The 19,282-nt window shown below is 40.6% G+C and overlaps 1 protein-coding gene across 3 annotated transcripts; it reads right to left on the reverse strand.

The window, feature by feature from the left end:
• Positions 1 to 4,834: 4,834 nt before the first annotated feature.
• TP53INP2 (tumor protein p53 inducible nuclear protein 2) lies at positions 4,835 to 19,076 on the reverse strand. Of its 3 annotated transcripts, none has more exons than XM_088480638.1 (4): positions 18,918 to 19,076; positions 10,830 to 11,099; positions 5,993 to 6,302; positions 4,835 to 5,535 (listed from the first exon to the last, which is right to left on the reverse strand). In XM_088480638.1, the coding sequence occupies exons 2-4, from the start codon at positions 10,945 to 10,947 to the stop codon at positions 5,286 to 5,288; spliced, it is 678 nt and encodes a 225-aa protein (XP_088336764.1). In that variant the 5' UTR covers positions 10,948 to 11,099; positions 18,918 to 19,076; the 3' UTR covers positions 4,835 to 5,285. The 3 variants fall into 3 exon arrangements, with proteins under 3 accessions (XP_088336764.1, XP_088336763.1, XP_088336765.1); XM_088480637.1 differs by having other exon boundaries at positions 18,913 to 19,076; XM_088480639.1 differs by lacking the exon at positions 18,918 to 19,076 and adding an exon at positions 17,970 to 18,100.
• Between the last annotated feature and the right edge of the window lie 206 nt (positions 19,077 to 19,282).

The raw sequence follows: 19,282 nt of genomic DNA on the forward strand, positions 1-19,282 counted from the left end.
GGGGTTTTACTGCATTTTTCATATGTATCAAGCACCGGAATGCGATTCAGGTGGTTTTACCCAATAGAAGCCTATGGGATTGTTTTCGGGAGGCCTCCCCTGAGAGGGATCCAATCAGATCCCTCCCAGCACCCCCCCATGCCCCGCGTCGTCCTGTGCATGCACAGAAGGACGCCAGAGGGACTTCTGGGTTTTAAACCTAGAAGTCCCTGTATCCAGGGGCATAGCAAAGGACAGCTCTTATCGGGACAGCTTTCCTTTGCGATATTCTAGGTACATACCACTGTAATCAACCACGGTAAATACCCGATGATAGGTGGGATGTACCGCATAGCGGATGTGATGCTTAGTACACACCGCCCTTGGAGAGAAATAAAGTACAAGCCAATCATCTGTGATATTTTTCTTTAAACCCAGCCTGTAAAATGACAGTTAGGAGCCGATTGGTTAGTACGTTATCTCTCTCCAAAGCTTAGTACATCTCCCCCACAAGCTGATAGTATCACCATCAGAACCATGACGTTACCCGATGTGTCCCACTTGTAGGGTGATTCTGTGTGTGACATTTACATACATTCAAGTATGTGAGCGGTTTCTATACCACAGTTTGTTTTTGTTTTTTTCTGGCGTCCAAGTCTTAAATACTATGTTGGTAGGATACACCAGAAAAAAATTCACTACAGTAAACCGTTCCATTCTGGAATTTTTGAAAACTAGACAGTATAGGGAGTGGCTGTCTTTTGGGGTGCCCTGCATCCCAGATGTGAACCCCATAGTGTTAGGGACCTGCACAATGAGGTGACCTTGACGATGGTGGGCTGGCCCGGATCATTGGCCACTGACATGCTAACTACCTCTGAAATTATATTTAATTACAAAATACATTTAAATGTGAACAGTAATAATTGCATAGTGTACCTGCAACTCCGTTTTCTGTGCACTAGACAGTATTTAAGACTTGGACACCAGAAAAAAAAAAAAGTGATAAATAAATAGTTCACATACTGGAATGTATGTAAGTGTAACACAGAGAATCACCCTTGTAGTGACTCAAAAGTTTTTTGTGCGTGTGTTATTACTTTTTATATTATTGCATGATGGCACCAGGGTAAATATCGAGTGTATGTGTTGTTTCTGACCCATGAAGTCTTGTATATAATTTTAATCTAATGAAAATAGTGTTTTACAATCAAAAGAAATACAAGTGAATATTTTTTAACATGCCTTTAAAAAAATAATTTTGATTACATTAACATAATAAGAGCGGTATCCAATTAGCCCCCTGACATTGTTTGGGCGCTAATTGATCCCCATGATCGGCTGAAAACGAGGATTTTTCTACTATTATCCCCGATGTATTTTTTCACCCTATCCTATTATTTCGGGCAAAATAATCGGATAGTTCTCCCGAAAACACATAGGTGCCGCGATAAGCTTGCGGACCTGTGTGTGTTCGCCTTTTTGCAGGTGTAAAAACGGCAATTATCGTGGATTCTTTTTCAGGACACATCAGGTCCCCCCCCCCCCAAAAAAAAAACCTGATAAATGCCCGCGTCAGGCCGACTTCGGGGCTAATTGGATAGCCCCGGGCGAGGTAATTTACCGCAGCTAATTGGATACCCCCCTGTGTGATAACAATATATCTAGATTATAAATACTAAAGACTATGTTACTATAAAGCATTATTTTGTTTAAATGAATATATTAAGGACTGTTCCTTAATATTGTATGAATTTAATCAAAATTATGTTTTGAACAAAATACAGCCTTTAGGCCAGCTTCCAAGTGGCATCATGTTAGTGGGGGGTTTTTTGTTTTTTTTTACACAATTTTCATCATTGTTAACTACAACTATCATCTGTAGCTTCCACAGTGCTTTTTCCCAATGGTAAACGTGGCTAGAACAAGATGCACTCTCAAAATTGGGATACTATAAAGCACTAATAACAGTGCTAGTGGGGACACTATCAAAGTTTTCTAAAGTCACCCCTTCTTACACGTGTTTTTGCTTGAAGTTGCACTAGCGATAAACATGTGACCACTAAGATGGTGGTGTATCTTGGAGCTGGGGGCAAATTTATGCGTACCAATATATTTTGAAAAGTTGGCTCCTATGATGATTCAGCCTCATAAAAGCTTTTTGGTACTTCTTTCAGAAGTACAGTCATCAAATCACCACACTGCTATTCTCCATGGCTATTTCCATGCATTCTAGGTGGTAGCCATTTTGTGTTTGCTTTTATAAATACTATTTAAGATTGCATACTTAAAATAAAATAATCATACAGAAAACTTAGAAGGTGTAAATAGATATTTTGTTCAACTAACATAATGGTGGGAGTAAAGCACCAGTATCTTAGTTGCTGAGTAAATGGCTGCCTTTTCAATGTCAGATGGGGGTTATCAGTACACCTGTCACTAAACAAGGTAGGCAGAATTCAGCTCAGCAATCCAAATATTATCTGCTTTAAAATTAAACTGTGACCTACATATACAGACACATACAGTAGAATCAACCATTTTGTGTGCTGAACCAATACAGTCTTTTCCCTAGTGATCATGGTGGCTATGGTTGAAGACACAAAATGGCTGCCAACACTGTAAATAGGGGATGGGTTAGTTTCAATAGACATACACATCCAAATATCTTCATCACTAGCTGTTATGTCCCTGAGTCCACACACAAATGTACATTTCTTCACATATGCACATCATTCTTCCAAAAATAGTTTAAACAACATTATTTTAAAATTAAGTACAAAATAAAAGCAAAACATGTATCTGGTAGCTATCAGGCATCTCTGCATCTAGACAAAATGGATCACACCAATCGTGCAAAGTCCCATTTGTGAAAACACTGTCACCAAATACTCACACATGCTTTAATAGTGTTCTAAAATATTTACACACTGTTAAAGTTTCTATAGTAAGCACCTTTTTAAATGTTTATATACAAGTTTGTTAAAATAAAAAAGAAGGGGTAGGTTACTATCTAGATACATGGTTGTTCAGTCATAACTGTATAATATAACTTAATTCTCTCTATACTTACTGTGCTGTTAGAAAGTTAACTGCATGTACACGTGATATAAAAGTAGTCGCAGACATTAGGCCAGAAATTGTTTGCTTGGGTTGCCAAGTTAGATTACTGGTCATTAGATAGAATCCCAGCACTGTCTGACCCTGTCCTGACAATTTGCAGTCAGGAGATCACTGGACATCAGGCTGAACCCCAACATGGGTGCTTTTGTTACCATAACTAAAATGTGCACTAATTTGGGCAACAAATATAAAGTTTGTTCTAGTTCAAGTTAGCCAATGAAAGGATAATCATGCTTGTTATCTGTAGCATATGATTATACTGAGTATGTGAGGGACTTGCAATGCTCCAGCTCGCTTTCTATCCAAGTAAGGCTGCTGTAAGAGACTTGGGGATATATTTGCTAAGGGGCAGTTTGTCAAAGCCGCCAGTTGGTGGCTATAACCGATAGTTTGAAAGAAACATTTGGAATCAATGCTAAATCAGGCTTGTTTAGCATAGATTCATGTCGCTCTTTTAAAACCATCTGTCAAAGCCACTGATTATTGTTGACAAAATATCCGTTCGTAAATTGACCCCAAAGGATATATTTACTAAGGACTGTTTTAAAACAATAGGCATAAGACATTTATTCCTACTGCTGTTGTAAAACTATTGACAGCTTTGACAAACTGCTCCTTAGTAAATCTACCCTTTATGGGGAGATGTATCAAACAATAATGAGAAGAAGAGGAGGATTTGGCCACGGCAATCAACTGGATTCTAACTTTTATTCAGTATATTCTATAAAATGACAGTTGGAAGCTGGTTAGTTGCTATGCACAATTTCTCCACTTGTCTTCTTTAGGAGCTTTGATATACTTCCAGCTTATTTTGTATATCAAATTATTATACTACATCTGTTTAAGATGCAAAGAATTAAATAAGAACATATAGAATAAGTAATTGTGGTATAGACCCCCAAACTACTGCACTTTGCATTAATAAAAGAAAAGCAGAAATTCTTTACCAAGTGTGGTGTCAGGCAATATTCTCCAAATGTATAGTAGTATAACTGACACAAAGAAAAGCATAGATTTGCATTAGGGCAAACTCATAGCATTTCCACATAGACTAGGGCAGAGATTGTGGGCCCTGCTTTATATATCATTGTCTTCAGGAGATAGAGATAAAGATATATATTTATTTATGTGGACTCTCTGCTCACTAAACTATAACACAGCTATGTTTCTACAAATCTCATAGTTTCTCATTTGTCCCAGCAGCAACCTACTTGTCAACCATTTACCACCTCTTATTGCCATAATAACATAATAAACACGTGTAAATGTACCTTCTCGCCTCAGAATACCATGCACGCCGCACTTGCTTCCCTACATCCTCTTGCCATCGCTGACCTACATTTCCTTTCTACTATTGCTAAGCATTGCAGGTCCCTCTGGCAAGGTAAGGGAAGACCATAAACGGCTGAATTATATTTATGCAATGTGTACTCTTCTGATGGGCACAGCGCTTATCAGAACAGACCTCACCCCAGAGGTAACCCGTGCGCTCAGATATCCTGGTTATTCTGATGACCGCTGTGCACAACAGCTGAATGACAGACTACACAAGGCATTCTGGTACAATTCCCTTGGAACAGGATTTAAATGTGTATCTGTAAAAAACTACTATAACCTTGTAATGGGATTTTACAGATTCACAATTACCCTTGCTTATTGCAACATGTAAATCATTTGGCCATTACAATTTAAGGATTGCAATTTTGTAAATAATATCCACAAAAAATGACCATTTTGTGTTCAGGGAGCTTTCTTTGGTTCCACTTGGGAATAAAGAGTAACAAAGCCAATTACTATTGGAGAATAGTGCATACAAATAAAATGATTCATTTTGTAGAGTTACATGAAAGCATTAGGATGGGGTAATATTAATGTTGGGTTTTAAAATAATAAATGAGAACTTGAGGAAATCAATTCTGTTGCATCACAAGGGTTGGATTACCTTCTTAGTTAGGTTTCATTTCCCCTTACTATAGTTGCCATAAAATCTGTATACTTACAGCATTCCCATGCAGTGGGCCATGTTTATTACATAAAAACAAGGGTGAAGGACCGATATCGGTCTTACGTTCAGGGGAGGTTGTATAAAAGAGGCAGGAGACAGTATTGCCAAACCATGAGGCAGGACAGGAGATTTCTGGTTAGTGATAATGCCCATGTTCTTGTAAACAGCTAAAAGAAGTTCAGTGGTTGCACTGGCGCTGCCTTGGTTGGCACATATAGGTGCGATGCCTCACTGCGTTGCGACCTTGGAACTCCCGTGCTAGATTCTGCCTTTGCAGATTTTTACGTCCTAGCTTGCGCCTATCCACCAGTGCTCTGGCACGTGTGATCCTCGAGACCTGGCCCACTTTTTCCAAGATAGCAGCTTTGGCAGAGACTGAGGTGGCATGATGTGGTGTGCGGCGCTCCACTCTGGTTTTGGATGGTGATCTGCGAATAAGGTGGTCATAAATTAGAATTCCTTTCTAGTAATCCTTCTAACATACTCATAATACTTATTATACCTGTCACTTCACAATCCCATGTCTACAAATCAGTGTCTTGTTTTCGGGCGTGAACTACCTGTATAAATTTCTAAATCAATTCTATAATCTTCCCTCCTAGTTATAAATTTCCTGCATTTTCATGTACATTCCAGTTTAGGAGTGAATTCTGGAAAGCTGGAGGGAAACAGTCTTTGAAATGTCTCAAAATTAACTGCAAGTATTTTTTTCTTTAAGAAATATGGAGTGTGAAGGTGGTAACTGGGATTTTTATACACTACGCTGGTAATTTGTACTCCTTTTAAACACAGTTTACCTACACTTCTTTGAGTTTTATAGAATGCTCCAAAACACCATACATTTTTTCCAGACATGTTGTAAGATTTGTTTACCAATGCACTTACCGGTTTCTGGTTATGTCACTATCGTCTCGCTCCACGACAATGCTGCCACTGGTGACATACACCGACATGCTGGGATGCTCTATTAGAAGGTCTTCCAGCGGACTGCTTCCCACTGCACTGTGGCCGGGACCCTCTGCAGTGAAACAGGGGGGAGGGGTAACGAACCAGCTCTCGTCCATCGAGTGGGGCGGGTGGGGGGGAATGGACCAACCAATCCGCTCACCCAGGGAGTGTGGCAGCGGGCTGGAGGCAACGTTGTCCGCTTGGCCTTCTGCCACATCTTCCCCGCTTGAGGTTAAGATGTAGCTATCTGATATGGCCAAGTTAGGAAGGTAGGGAACATGCCATGGGAGAAAGAAAGATGGAGGGTCACACACACATACAGTGTTAAGGAGGAAGGGTGAGGGATGGGAGAAACCATTGGGAAGTTATTAGTTTTAAAAAAAAATTGTATAGAAATCATTTAGGCGTTTATCCTTACAATTAAATTTTTTTTAGGTTAATAGTGTTTCCCACAAAACTGCACCAATATTAAATTCATGCAGGTGCACCTAACACAACGTGTGAATTGTATAGTATTGTAGTAGGAAGAATAGTGTGAACATGCGTGCGTAAAACACAATAGTAATATTACAGTGAAGGCTCTTTGAAAACCAATATAGTGAATGTCAGGATGAGTGCACATCCCAATTATTGTTCCTGAAACCAGTTATATAATGAAATAATGTGATGACATCTATTTAATAAGAGTAATATGGTCTTCCCTTCTCTTGCTGCACTGGTAACCCCCTTACAGTTCCCAAGTCTGATCGCTACCATATTCTCATATTCGTCAGAGCCACCATTGCTCAGGACTGGAAGTCCCCCCCCCCCCCACACCTTTTAATAAAGTTATTGCCAAAACCCACTTCTATTATGAGATGGAGATTTGAGAGGCTCCTTACTCTATGGCCCACCTCCTCTCCCCCCGTGAAATGGAATCCATGGCACCTATACGTAACTGAGGGCTTCTTCTAGGAACTTGGATGTGAACTCCCCCTCTCCTTTGTTTAACTTGAAGGAGTCCCCCACATCTGAAATGTTATAACCTATGTGCACATTTTCTCTTAGCATCCTCCCATCTTTGTGTCTACTTTGGCTTGCATTCATATTTACACTGTATACTGTTGTCCTAGGGTATGAATATTTAGTGACTTGTCACCTACCCCCTGCTTTGCTTTTGCACCCTCACCCTTTTTTATTTCTGTACTCAATGTTTGTTTTTTTGGTGAGAATGCAAAAAATATAAACATTGACCAAAAAAAATGAATTAAAAAAAAAAACAGTAATATGATCTTACATTGCATTGTTTCAACATCATGAAAAATCTTCACTTATACTAGCTACCTCATGTTGGTTTGAGGAAAAAGGAGAGAATAAGTGTTTTATCATTAAAAGTAGTCTTGACTTGGCGAGTCAGATGTGAACTCGCTCATGCATTCGCACCTGTGACCTCGCACTCATCTGCTGTGAGAAATGATGCTAATACTGGAAATGAATGGAGATGCCCACCAGAGGCTTCGCAGGTCCAAGCAAGTGCGTACAAATACGCAGCCGCCGATCATTCCATATGTGTAACCCTATTGCCACGTAGATTATCCGTCTGGAGTGAGACTTTGGAACCACTTATGGGGGTCGCAGATGCAGGCTACGTCACACTCCAAAAAGGACAAGTCTGCTTTTTTTGCCACCACTCCCCATTACCTCCCCTTCCATGGCTGTCAATCACTTTGCGATGTAATCCTCAATGCAAGCGGCATCGCAAAGGTGCCTTGGCGCGTGCGCAGTGCTACTGTGATGCATACGCAGTTGACCGATAATCACTCAACTGCGAAAATAACGTAATAGCATACATCTCTGAATCACGTCCCTAAGCCTGTATTACAGCAAATTAACCTATGCGTCTATGGTCTATACCTGGTTTAAGAAAAAGAGGGGATGAGGAGTGGCGATGTTACGGGTTAAAGCAAGAGGCACTGTATTATGTTATTACCCTATCCGACACCTGCACTGTGTCACTAGTTTGAGGAGCAAAACTTGGAATTTTGTAGAAGTGAAGAAACAGAAGACTATTACAATGGAGCCATTTTATGTTGTGAGACTTACCCACGCTTACAGCACCAGCAAAGAGTAACCATCAAACATTTCTTCAGATATCAGGATTAGTTATATTGGATTTAGACACCATCAAAAGAAGGTGTTATGGAATTTTCACTGTAATATCACTACTGTTTTCTACCAACACATGTTCATACCATTTTACTTATACCCCACATTAGTACTAGGAACATTTGTGTTTCATGAAAATAGATTTGTTTTCTACTATACTAGCATATTGGTGTGGGATGCCCCTTATTTCGGCAATGATCCTTTATCCTTAAATATTTAATACATGCGGCTTCTAAATGATCTGCTACCATCACAGCAGTTTCAAGGGTTACCATAGACTAGCTTCTCCAGAATATTAGCCCAGTCCACATATGATCACCTTCACTGTGAGATAGGCACACTTTATATTGTATATAGTATTGTCACTGTCAGGCGCCATAGCAAAATTGAGTGAAGGGTCCAACCCCTGGACCCACTTCAGCAGAAGCACAGAATTTCTTTGGAATCGCAAATTTGTGCAAAGTTGTTTTTAAAATAAATGAATGCTGTACTATTACTGCTGGAGAAATTTGTTTTATTTGGTAGGCACAGTCTGCCAATAAGATCTCCTAACTGCTGGGTGCATCCTACATTCCCTTAAGCCAAATTCTGATCTCACCAAATGAGGGGAGTATCACTTGAATCACAAACCGGTTATTTATCAACTTACAGTGTACAATATAAAAAAACAAGAACTGAAGAGAGGATCAATTACATTAATCATCTTAATTTCAGCATTAAAATGCAATAAGCAACAGGTAATGAATACAAGTGTACTGTGCATCCGGAAAGTATTCACAACGCTTTACTTTTTCCACATTTTGTTATGTTACAGCCTAATTCTAAAATGGAATAAATTTTTGTCCTCAAAAAAATTCTACACACAATACCAACGTGACATCGTGTAAAGTTTTTTTTGGAGTTTTTTTGCAAATTTAATATTAAAAAAAAAAAAGAAAAAAGAAAACCACTGCGAAACCACATGTATACAAGTATTCACGGCCTTTGCCATGAAGCTCAAAATTGAGTTCAGGTGCATCCTGTTTCTACTGATCATCCTTGAGATGTTCCTACAGCTTACTTGGAGTCCACTTGTGGTAAAATCAGTTGATTGGACAGGATTTTGAAAGGCATACACCTGTCTATATAAGGTCCCACACTTGACAGTGCATGTCAGAGCACAAACCAAGCATGAAGTCCAAGGAATTGTCTGTAGACCTCCAAGACAGGATTGTCTCGAGGCACAAATCTGGGGAAGGGTACAGAAAAATATCTGCTTCTTTGAAGGTCCTAATGAGCACAGTGGTATCCATCACCCGTAAATGGAAGAAGTTCGGAACCACCAGGACTCTTCCTAGAGTTGGCAGGCCGTCTAAACTGAGCGATTGGGGGAGAAGGGCCCTAGGCCGGGAGGTGACCAAGAACCCGATGGTCACTCTGTCAGAGCTACAGCATTCTTCTGTGAAGAGAGGAGAACCTTCCAGAAGGACAACCATCTCTGCAGCAATCCACCAATAAAGCCTGTATATTAGAGCGGCCAGACAGAAACCACTCCTTAGTAAAAAGCACATGGCAGTCCACCTGGAGTTTGCCAAAATGCACCTGAAGGCCTCTCTGGTCTGATGAGACAAAGATTGAACTCTTTGGCGTGAATGCCAGGCATTATGTTTGCAGCAAACTAGGCACCGCTCATCACCAGGCCAATACCATCCCTACAGTGAAGCATGGTGGTGGCAGCATCATGCTGTGGGGATGTTTTTCAGCAGCAGGAACTGGGAGACTAGTCAGGATAGAGGGAAAGATGAATGCAGCAAAGTACATAGACATCCTGGATGAAAACCTTTTCCAGAGCGCTCTTGACCTCAAACTGGGGCGACTATTCATCTTTCAGCAGGACAACGACCCTAAGCACACAGCCAAGATATCAAAGGAGTGGCTTCAGGACAACTCTGTGAATGTCCTTGAGTGGCCCAGGCAGAGCCCAGACTTGAATCCAATTGAACATCTCTGGAGAGATCTGAAAATGGCTGTGTACCGATGCTTCCCATCCAACCTGATGGAGCTTGAGAGGTGCTGCAAAGAGGAATGGGCGAAACTGCCCAAAGATAGGTGTGCCAAGCTTGTGGCATCATATTCAAAAAAGACTTGAGGCTGTAATTGCTGCCAAAAGTGCATCAACAAAGTATTGAGCAAAGGTTGTGAATACTTATGTACGTGTGATTTCTTATTTTTTTTATTACATTTGCAAGAATCGCAAAAAATGTTTACATGTTGTCATTATGGGGTATTGTGTGTACAATTTTGAGGACAAAAATTAATTTATTCCATTTTGGAATAAGGCTGTAACATAACAAAATGAGGAAAAAGTGAAGCGTTGTGAATACTTTCCGGATGCACTGTATATTGCAGTGTTCTGTCATTTCTGAGACAAACTAAAGGGCACTGGGCAAGACAAGTACAGCCGTAGCTAATCGCCTGACTGGAAACTGATAAATAGTTTTTCCATAGCACGATAGATATCATGTGACTGAGAACAGACACATGCTTCGTGCAGAGCTAAATTTAAGGCAGACCTCTGGAGAATGACTCTTTGAATGTTAACAGGAGATATCAGGCACTAGAAATAACGTTTCTGGGGTTCATTACTTACTTGGGATATCAATAATCAACCAGCCGTCATCTTCTTCCTCTGACACAAAAGCTTTGGGTTCTGTGGGATCAGTGGCTGGTCCCTCACTGAAGAACAATCTGGTTAAACGTTGGAACATGGCTGAAGTGAGCCCTGGAGTTTGCTGGAGATTCTGTGAGCAGAAGTTGGAGGGTTGTAAACAGCAGGGTGTTTGTGGTGTGGTGGGGTCAGCAGAATCCCACAGAACGATTTGTAAACATCAGGCTTCTGTATTGCTTGGATAAAATAGCCCTGCAACAGGAGACAATAGACTGTAACAGAAGAAAATATAACTTTGTGTCCTAAACCTGTATTACCTGTTCACATTAATATGCTATATATAAAACCTAATCCATGATTTAATAATCTGAACAAATTATTTTAATTTGTGTTTATTTATATGACCACTAGGTGGCACTGCTCTATGAATTCTTTTCCCAATACTTAATTTACCATTGCTCCAATGTGAGGATTTCTCAATTCAAAAGTTAAAGCAGAACAGCTATTTTAGTCATGAATATACAGGTAGATTAATTTGTTTCTGACTAAACTGGCCTGTGGTAGGGAAATTAGATTGTGACTACATTAAGACAGGGATGAGATACCTGAATAATATCCTCTAATTGTTCAGTGTTGCAGAATAATGTTGGTGCTATACAAAAACTAGCAGTTATGATGGTCTGGTCATTAGTTACCATGGTTATACAATTTAGCTTAGCAGGTCACACTCATTTTTGTAAATGCAAAATAAAAAAGAAACAGAGCAACCAAGATTTTTCTGCAGAAAAACTTATGTTCATATAACAGAACCTAGGTCATAAAAACAGAATAAGTTAGTAACACAAATCTACAGTACATTAATTCAGTCTAAATGGTACAAGGTAGTCATTCTGATCCTCATAACCATCTGGTGGTGACCCAGTAATGTGTAGCCATAGGTTTGCTTCATAAGTTATGTGTACAAATATATTTATAAGGCACAAAGCCTTTGTTTGCACAAACATACAGTATATTCCTATGTACATAAAGATTCACAGCACGATCATATAAACAAGACAATGTCACCTAATTCCCTTTGTTTGGAATATACAGACATTGGTAGTTTTATTTAGGGCAAAGAGCAGGCTTCACTAATCTCCTTACTATTTGGGGCTGTGACTGGCACAGAAAGCTCCCAATAAAATAGTCACCAGATCTCCTCACACAAGAGTATTATTAACCTTGTTTTGTGTAGATTTAATCTGGACCTTTGGTAAAATGGTTGCAGTTCTGTTCTGTGGATAGGAAATAGGCCTTAGGTATACCTGACAGTGAAGAGTTAATCATATTTTAGTGTGCAGTGTTAACTTGACCCAGGAGGCTGGGACTGTTTGTACTGCTCACAGGGTGAGCTCACCTTACAGAAGTGACACAAATATCCAGACCTGTCTCTTTAAACTGATACGCCTTGAATCTGTCGCGCCAAACTTTTATCATCTCAAAACGCATATAATGTATCTAAAGTCCCATACAGATGTATGCAGGCTTGGTTAGTATTTTAGTAACATTTATTATTTATTTGTATAAAGCCATAATATTATGCAGCACTTTCCAAAGTATGTTTTTGGAATGTGGAAGGAAACTGAACCACCCAGACATAAATACACAGGGAGAACATACAAACTCCTCACAGATGGTGCCATGGTTGGAAATGAACACCTGGTCCCTAGCACTATGAGGCAGCAATTGCACATCGCTGCCATAAACACACTTGTAAAGCCAGTCCACACATTATCTACCTACAAACATATTTAGAAACATAAAAAGAACAGTGTGGTCCATTAATGCTGGACGGACGGACGGACGGACACACACACACACACACACACACACACACACACACACACACACACACACACACACACACACACACACACCCCCCCCCCCCCCCCCCCCCCCCCCACCCCCACCCCACTCCACTCCACTGTACCTCAGTGATATTACTGCTCCTGGTGAATGTAGACAGCGTTTTACCAATAATGGCCCAGCTCCCATTGTACTAGCGACAAGTCCCCTCTACACTGCACAAACACATAACACACCTAATATGCAGGTCTGGTTTGATAACGTTGCATCAGCAAACACAGGAGAGATAAATGTGAGTAATGTCAGGTAATGCAGCTAGGAGACAAATTCCCTGCACTCCTTATGCTGTGACTGTTTCAGATAGGACACAATAAAAAGCGTCTACTTGGAATTCTTACACCAATTTGGAGACAAATATTAACTGTTTAATGCACAATTCACTGGACAGAAAGGAACATTCATAGGAAGCTATTTTAAAGGAGTCAGAACTCAAACACTACCAATGAGAAGGGAGGCACTCAGCTCTCCCTTACTTGGCATTCTGCTGGGAGGTCGGTCACATTTAAATAAAGAAGGCAGACATTGGAATAATACGATTAGGTCCAGTACATAATGTACTGAGCAGACGCCCAGCTGTACAGTGTCAGCAAGGTGGACTAAGGGATTCTAAAAATAGGCTCCAGGGTACAGTATTAACGTTCTACCTGATACAGAGTTGAAACTCCAGCCCTCTGGCCAAGGAGAGACAGCAGTGTTGTGACTACCAAAGGCCATGCCATGCCTTTGAGCAATATTAGAGGATGTCATAGGTCAATAAAGAAGATGTTTATTTTTTTTGTCTACAAACATCATCCAACTGGATGGTTGCATCTGCTAACTCTGTTTAACAACCTATCTTCAGGCTGTTGTGTAATGTATCTGAAGCAATGAGGTGAGTATGGGGGAACCACTGTGATTCTACCAGTTGGTGGTAGGGAGGGGATTTCAGGAAGGACAAACTGCTGGTGTTCTGCTTTAAAACATGTGGGCTTCACCATTATACAGGTTGAGTCTCCCATATCCAAATATTCCGAAATACGGAATTATTTTAGCATGACTGAGATAACGAAACCTTTGATTTTTGATAGTTCAATGTACATAAGCTTTGTCTTAAGGTGCCCACACACATACCGATCTGCACACGATCCCACGATGTGTGCGATTTCCCCTGAACTCTCCCCCGGCAGCTCCTACACACGATTTGGAGTAAAAAGCATAAGATCTATCGTGCTTCTTAACTTTTTTTTTTTTTTTCCCCAGATTGTCAGATCTGCCCTACTGCACGGCAGATCTGACAATGCGATGTGCGACCAGCGGGGACGCGCATCGCATCGTGATCGTGAGTTAGGACTCACGATTTCCTCACGATTTGGCCATATTTTACACGATCTGTCGTCACGATTCGTCAGAATCGGCCAGATCGTGTAAAATATCGCTATGTGTGTGGGCACCTTAAGGCACAAATTATTAAAAATATTGTATAAAATTACCTTCAGGCTGAGTGTATAAGGTGTATATGAAACATAAATGAATTTCATTTCTGTACAAAAACTTTGCTTGATCCACAAAATTATTGAAAATATTATATAAAATTACCTGCAGGCTGTGTGTATAAGGTGTATATAACACACAAATACATTCTGTGTGTATATTGGGGTCCCGTTCCCAAGATATTTCATTATGATATGCAAATATTCCAAAATACGGAATATTCCGTTATCCAAAATACCCCTGGTCCCAAGCATTTTGGATATTGGAGACTCAACCCATACTCCCAAACTCTTTGCTTGACTTCTAAGGGGAAATATTTGGACTCATTCCTGACTAGTTATAAACATATATTTAGTTATATATAGCAATTATTTGTGCAGTCCAGCGACCATTCTAAAGCCACCTAGATTACAGAACATGCTTCAAATGACAACCACAGGCATCCACAACCATTTTCCAGCCGGAATGACGATAGCAACCGTACTTCATTGGACAATATACAGACACAACACAGAATTCGGATTCTGCTCTATGTATTGCAGTCATTGGGCTAGATTCAGAGTCACACGCAAGTCGGCCCCAGATGCATAATTGGAGAAAACTGAAGATTTACGCCTGTAGTTAGCCGCATCTATGCACCGTGCCGCACCTCATCTGCCTGTGAAAGTATTTGTCATCACTATCAGCATTCAATTGCACCAGCCTGTCCTTGGTGCAAGAGATTGGTCTGAAATCAGATGGATCTCCCCATATGCTCACCTCTGATATGCATGCAAGCCCATCTATGTGCCCATGACATGCCCTATCTCAACTTTGCCTATGTGCAAACACCCTGTTGCCAACTAGTTATGCCCATTTAGTTGGAAGCAACAGATGCCCACATCACTGAATCACTCATAGATATGTGCGTCAAGATGACACGTGCAGTAGCTAAAAATAAAAAAGTGGTGCAACTCTGAATAAGCCCCTTAGTATTAAAGTACAATGTGCTCTTATGAACTATACACACAGAAGACAAAGAGAGAGGAACATACTGGTATGTATCATTCCAGTAATAATGTATATGTTATAGGAGCTGGCTGGCTTCCTTCATTCAGACATAATGGCAAGGCCATAATAGGAATGTTCTAACAGCATTTAAAATATTCTACCCACTCACTTCAAGTACAGGAACCCTGTTTTGATTCTAAAGCTACATTTTTAACAATAGATATCTGATCCATATATACTGTAATCTCTCTAGAACGCATATGCATGACTGACAAGCCGATTGTCAATAAGAGGTATATATTACTTCTCTTGTCTTCTTTGGACAGCTATGAAAACAGCAGAAGCTTTACTGCTCCACTGACTATTAGTTTAGTTGCTTATTTTTATTTTTTTAATGTAGTGTTGTCATCATATTACTAAATGCAAACATAGCTGTTCAATTCACATTTGCTGTAATTATATATTATAGATCAGTGGTTCCAGTCTGGCACTTACAGGGGTGCCATGGGATTGTGATCCAGTACCAAGTAAAATATTTATTTGGCCAATATGAAAAGGCAAAACCAGTGCTGGTTTTACCTGTGATAAAATATGTGGACAAAACTGAACCGTAGTATGACAGGTAAGCGCATTTAATTTAATCATTTTTGCCTAGTTTCTCAATAAGAAAGTTTTGGCCTAGGGGTGCCAAGATTCAAGTAAAGTTTGGGAACCACTGCTATAAATGATGGCTTTATTGTATAAAACTACAGCAATGCATTCTGTATTGTGTATATCAACACTGGGACTGATGCAGAGTTGGTAGCAAAGTGGGTGTAAGCTACTCTGAAGAAAAGTGGATGTAAAAATAGCATATTTCAGGCCATATGCAGAGCCAGTCGTGCACATCTTGAGATGTAAATGGCTCTGCATCACCAACAGATGCACCTTCATCGGTGTATGCATACACCTGCCCTACAATAGGCGCAAAATGTATCCATCATAACAGGCATATATATGCTTAAGTGCTAGTTTGCATGAGCTGCATTTGTCTGAACATGCCTTTACATGCAAAATGCATGTGTGTCTACATAGGCGCATATGTGCATTCGCTTTCGGAGCATGCACAGTACAGAGTCATGCAATATACGCTATGCAAACTGGCATACCACTTTCTTTGCACTCACAGAACAGAACCCATTCGTTTATAAATGGTCCAAGTTGGACCTGCAATCCTAGACCAACGTCTAAAGGCAATGGACTGTCGCGATGCTGCGATCCCCAGATGCCGGGTCGGAGGATCGGTGAAATCCAACATGTTGGATATGATCGATTTGCCGATCACAATTAAAATACAAAAAGGTATAGCTTCAGCGATCCTCCGATGGATCGGAGAACATCGATGGACTTTGGATAGCATTTCCGACCGGCGGGTCGCTATTTCCACTCCGATTGCAGGATCAGGCAATCTGTTGGCTGGTGTATAGGGGCTTTTATTTTTCGAGAACCATGATATGTGCGTTTTAATCAGTAGGGTCTAAACACAAAAAGAAGCAATCTGTCATACCAAGGCACATGCATTGATTAACCCCTTTATTAGTAATCAGGTGTCACGCAAATATATCAATAGTCATAAGATACATAAATCACAAGTATGTAACATGTACACAAGGGCAACCTGTTTATCTCTTTCCCAGCTGTTTTTGTACTACAATTCCTATCATGCTGTAAAAGATAAGAGACCCACACTTCCAACATAAAACTAGGGCAAATGTCTATAATGAAATAATAATAGTATTACATTATCTGAGGGTGTTTACCATATTTCTGGGGTCTATGTTTTAAATGTCAGTAACTGCTCAAGTGAAGATGGGGTTGAAAGGTAATAGGTTTATGAAGAGGAGTGGGTTATCCTCTGCACACAGGCAGTTCAACAGGGGACAGACAGTGTGAAGTTCAATGTCAGATGCAAATTAGACACACATCACTGGATTCATTAATATGAAAAAAAAATCATGGGTGAATCCACATGAACTATTCTGTGACTAATCTTCATCCAGCAACATTAGATAGTGCTGTATAGATATACACATTTATTTTATTTAAAATCACTTCCCTCCTAATGCCCCAGAATAGCCTTCCTTAATAAAATGTCTCATTTCTTATATGGCTTCCTGTAACTCCTCCTATTGCTGTATTCAGCCCCTCCCACAACATGCTTATCCTCGTACTCTTTAGAATGTAAAAGCATACTATGAAATAATACATGTTTAACTTTAGACATATATTAGTGAATATTAAACAAATATATGCACTGTAATGTAAAACTATCTTAATATTAGTCATGTATACTTAAATGTCTCATTCTGTAGTTGCTGATCATTTATATGAAAGGCGATTAATAAAAATAGACTGGGAGTGATGTGGTACACCCCAGCTAATCTAGAGGGTAGTGACTGGATGTAAATAAAACCAGGTAAAAGTAGTCAGAATACATAACTACAAGGGGTCGTATGATTTGCAGACATACCACATTTTGTGAAGAGTAAGTTAGGCTTGGGCTGTGATCCATAAACAAGACACTTGTCAGTAATTCAGATTTCCATAGAAGGATTGAAATTTAAGGCAGATTTCTCTTGCAGATGACACTCCTCCCCCTGCATAAAGCATCCTGGGCTTTCATCAGACCCGGATTATAGATTTGCATATTGACAGACCAAGCTCGGGAAGAAGGGAGGGAGGGGAGACAGTGTGTCATAACAGGGGTCTCATAAGTACCTCTCAATAACAGCTTGCTAACCCCTTCCCAGGCAGGGGCTCATAATGATGGGAGGGGGCTCAGTAGGACCACACAGCCCTGGGGCCGCTGAGCCCACTCGAGGAAGGAGGAGAGAGAGGGGGAGGGAGAGGTACAGATGGAGGATGGAAGAGGAGGAACTACAGAGATAAGAAAGAGGACAGGACACAGCTACACAACAGCAAAGGCTTATGGAAACAGGGTCACCCATCAAGCAGACTGACAGGTATAGAGCAGTCTAGGGGAAACAAATGCAAATAAACAAAAGTGGTCACATCTTATGGGAAAGGTGAAACAAAGCATAGAAAATAGTAACAGGGAAATAAAACAGAAACATAACTAGTTACGTTTTTCTACTCTGCAGTTATATAGACACACAATAAATACGGTTTAAGGTACCTGTGTAAAGATGTCCTCTCCTCCCCACCTCCCCCATCTTTTCTGTCTACTGTCATCTATGACAACATCTGATCCCTCTCCTGGTGACGTCACAGTCGTGTTGAAATTGTAATAACGGGGATATTAATATAGGGGGGCTGTGATTTTATTACTTGCAGATCTGTCACTGTACAGCTGTGTAAAGATCACTAGCAGCCAGGTGTCTCTTATAGGTGAATGTCCTTATAATAAGATAATCTATACATACAGATTAATACTAACATATGATCCCCAGATAGCTGCATACTGTGACCTCAAGGGCAGAATTATTCCACCTCCACAACTTGTGACATTGCTGGCTAGGCCACACATTAACCGCTGCACTGCTGAGCAGAATAATAATTGCCACTGCATTTCATCCAGTCCCCGTGTGAATGCATACACCAGAAGACAAACATAGAATATTGTAAGTAAACGTCTCCAATATGTCCGGACTGTGTGCTTGCTCTCATTAGACGATAAACTGAACTCCAATAGTGTATTTACCTTACCGTGCAGCAGTCAGTGTATACAGACAAATACAGTTTCCAAGCCGCTGTACAGAAGCCCAGGTTGAGGTAGATGCACAGTGCTGTATACAGGACAGGCTCTGCTGCCGGCTCATCTCCCACTGCTCAATCATCAGAACGGTTCCAAACAGCTGATAACAACGTCACGAACCTCCGCCCCGCCTCCATCGGTGACGTCACAATGTGCCGTTTTAAAAGACTGGAGGAGGAGTTCTGTGGAGAGGGGCGTGGCGGTAGCTGCGGTGACGTCATAGTGAGTTACTTTGTGTTTTGTTGGTGATGTAGTGGGAGCAGCGGAGAAAGATGACACTGACAGTCCCTGCTCCTCTATGCGGCAGCGGCGGACC

This window comes from Taudactylus pleione, unplaced genomic scaffold (genome assembly GCF_031769625.1).
Source record: "Taudactylus pleione unplaced genomic scaffold, aTauple2 ptg000256l, whole genome shotgun sequence".
NCBI lineage: Eukaryota > Metazoa > Chordata > Amphibia > Anura > Myobatrachidae > Taudactylus > Taudactylus pleione.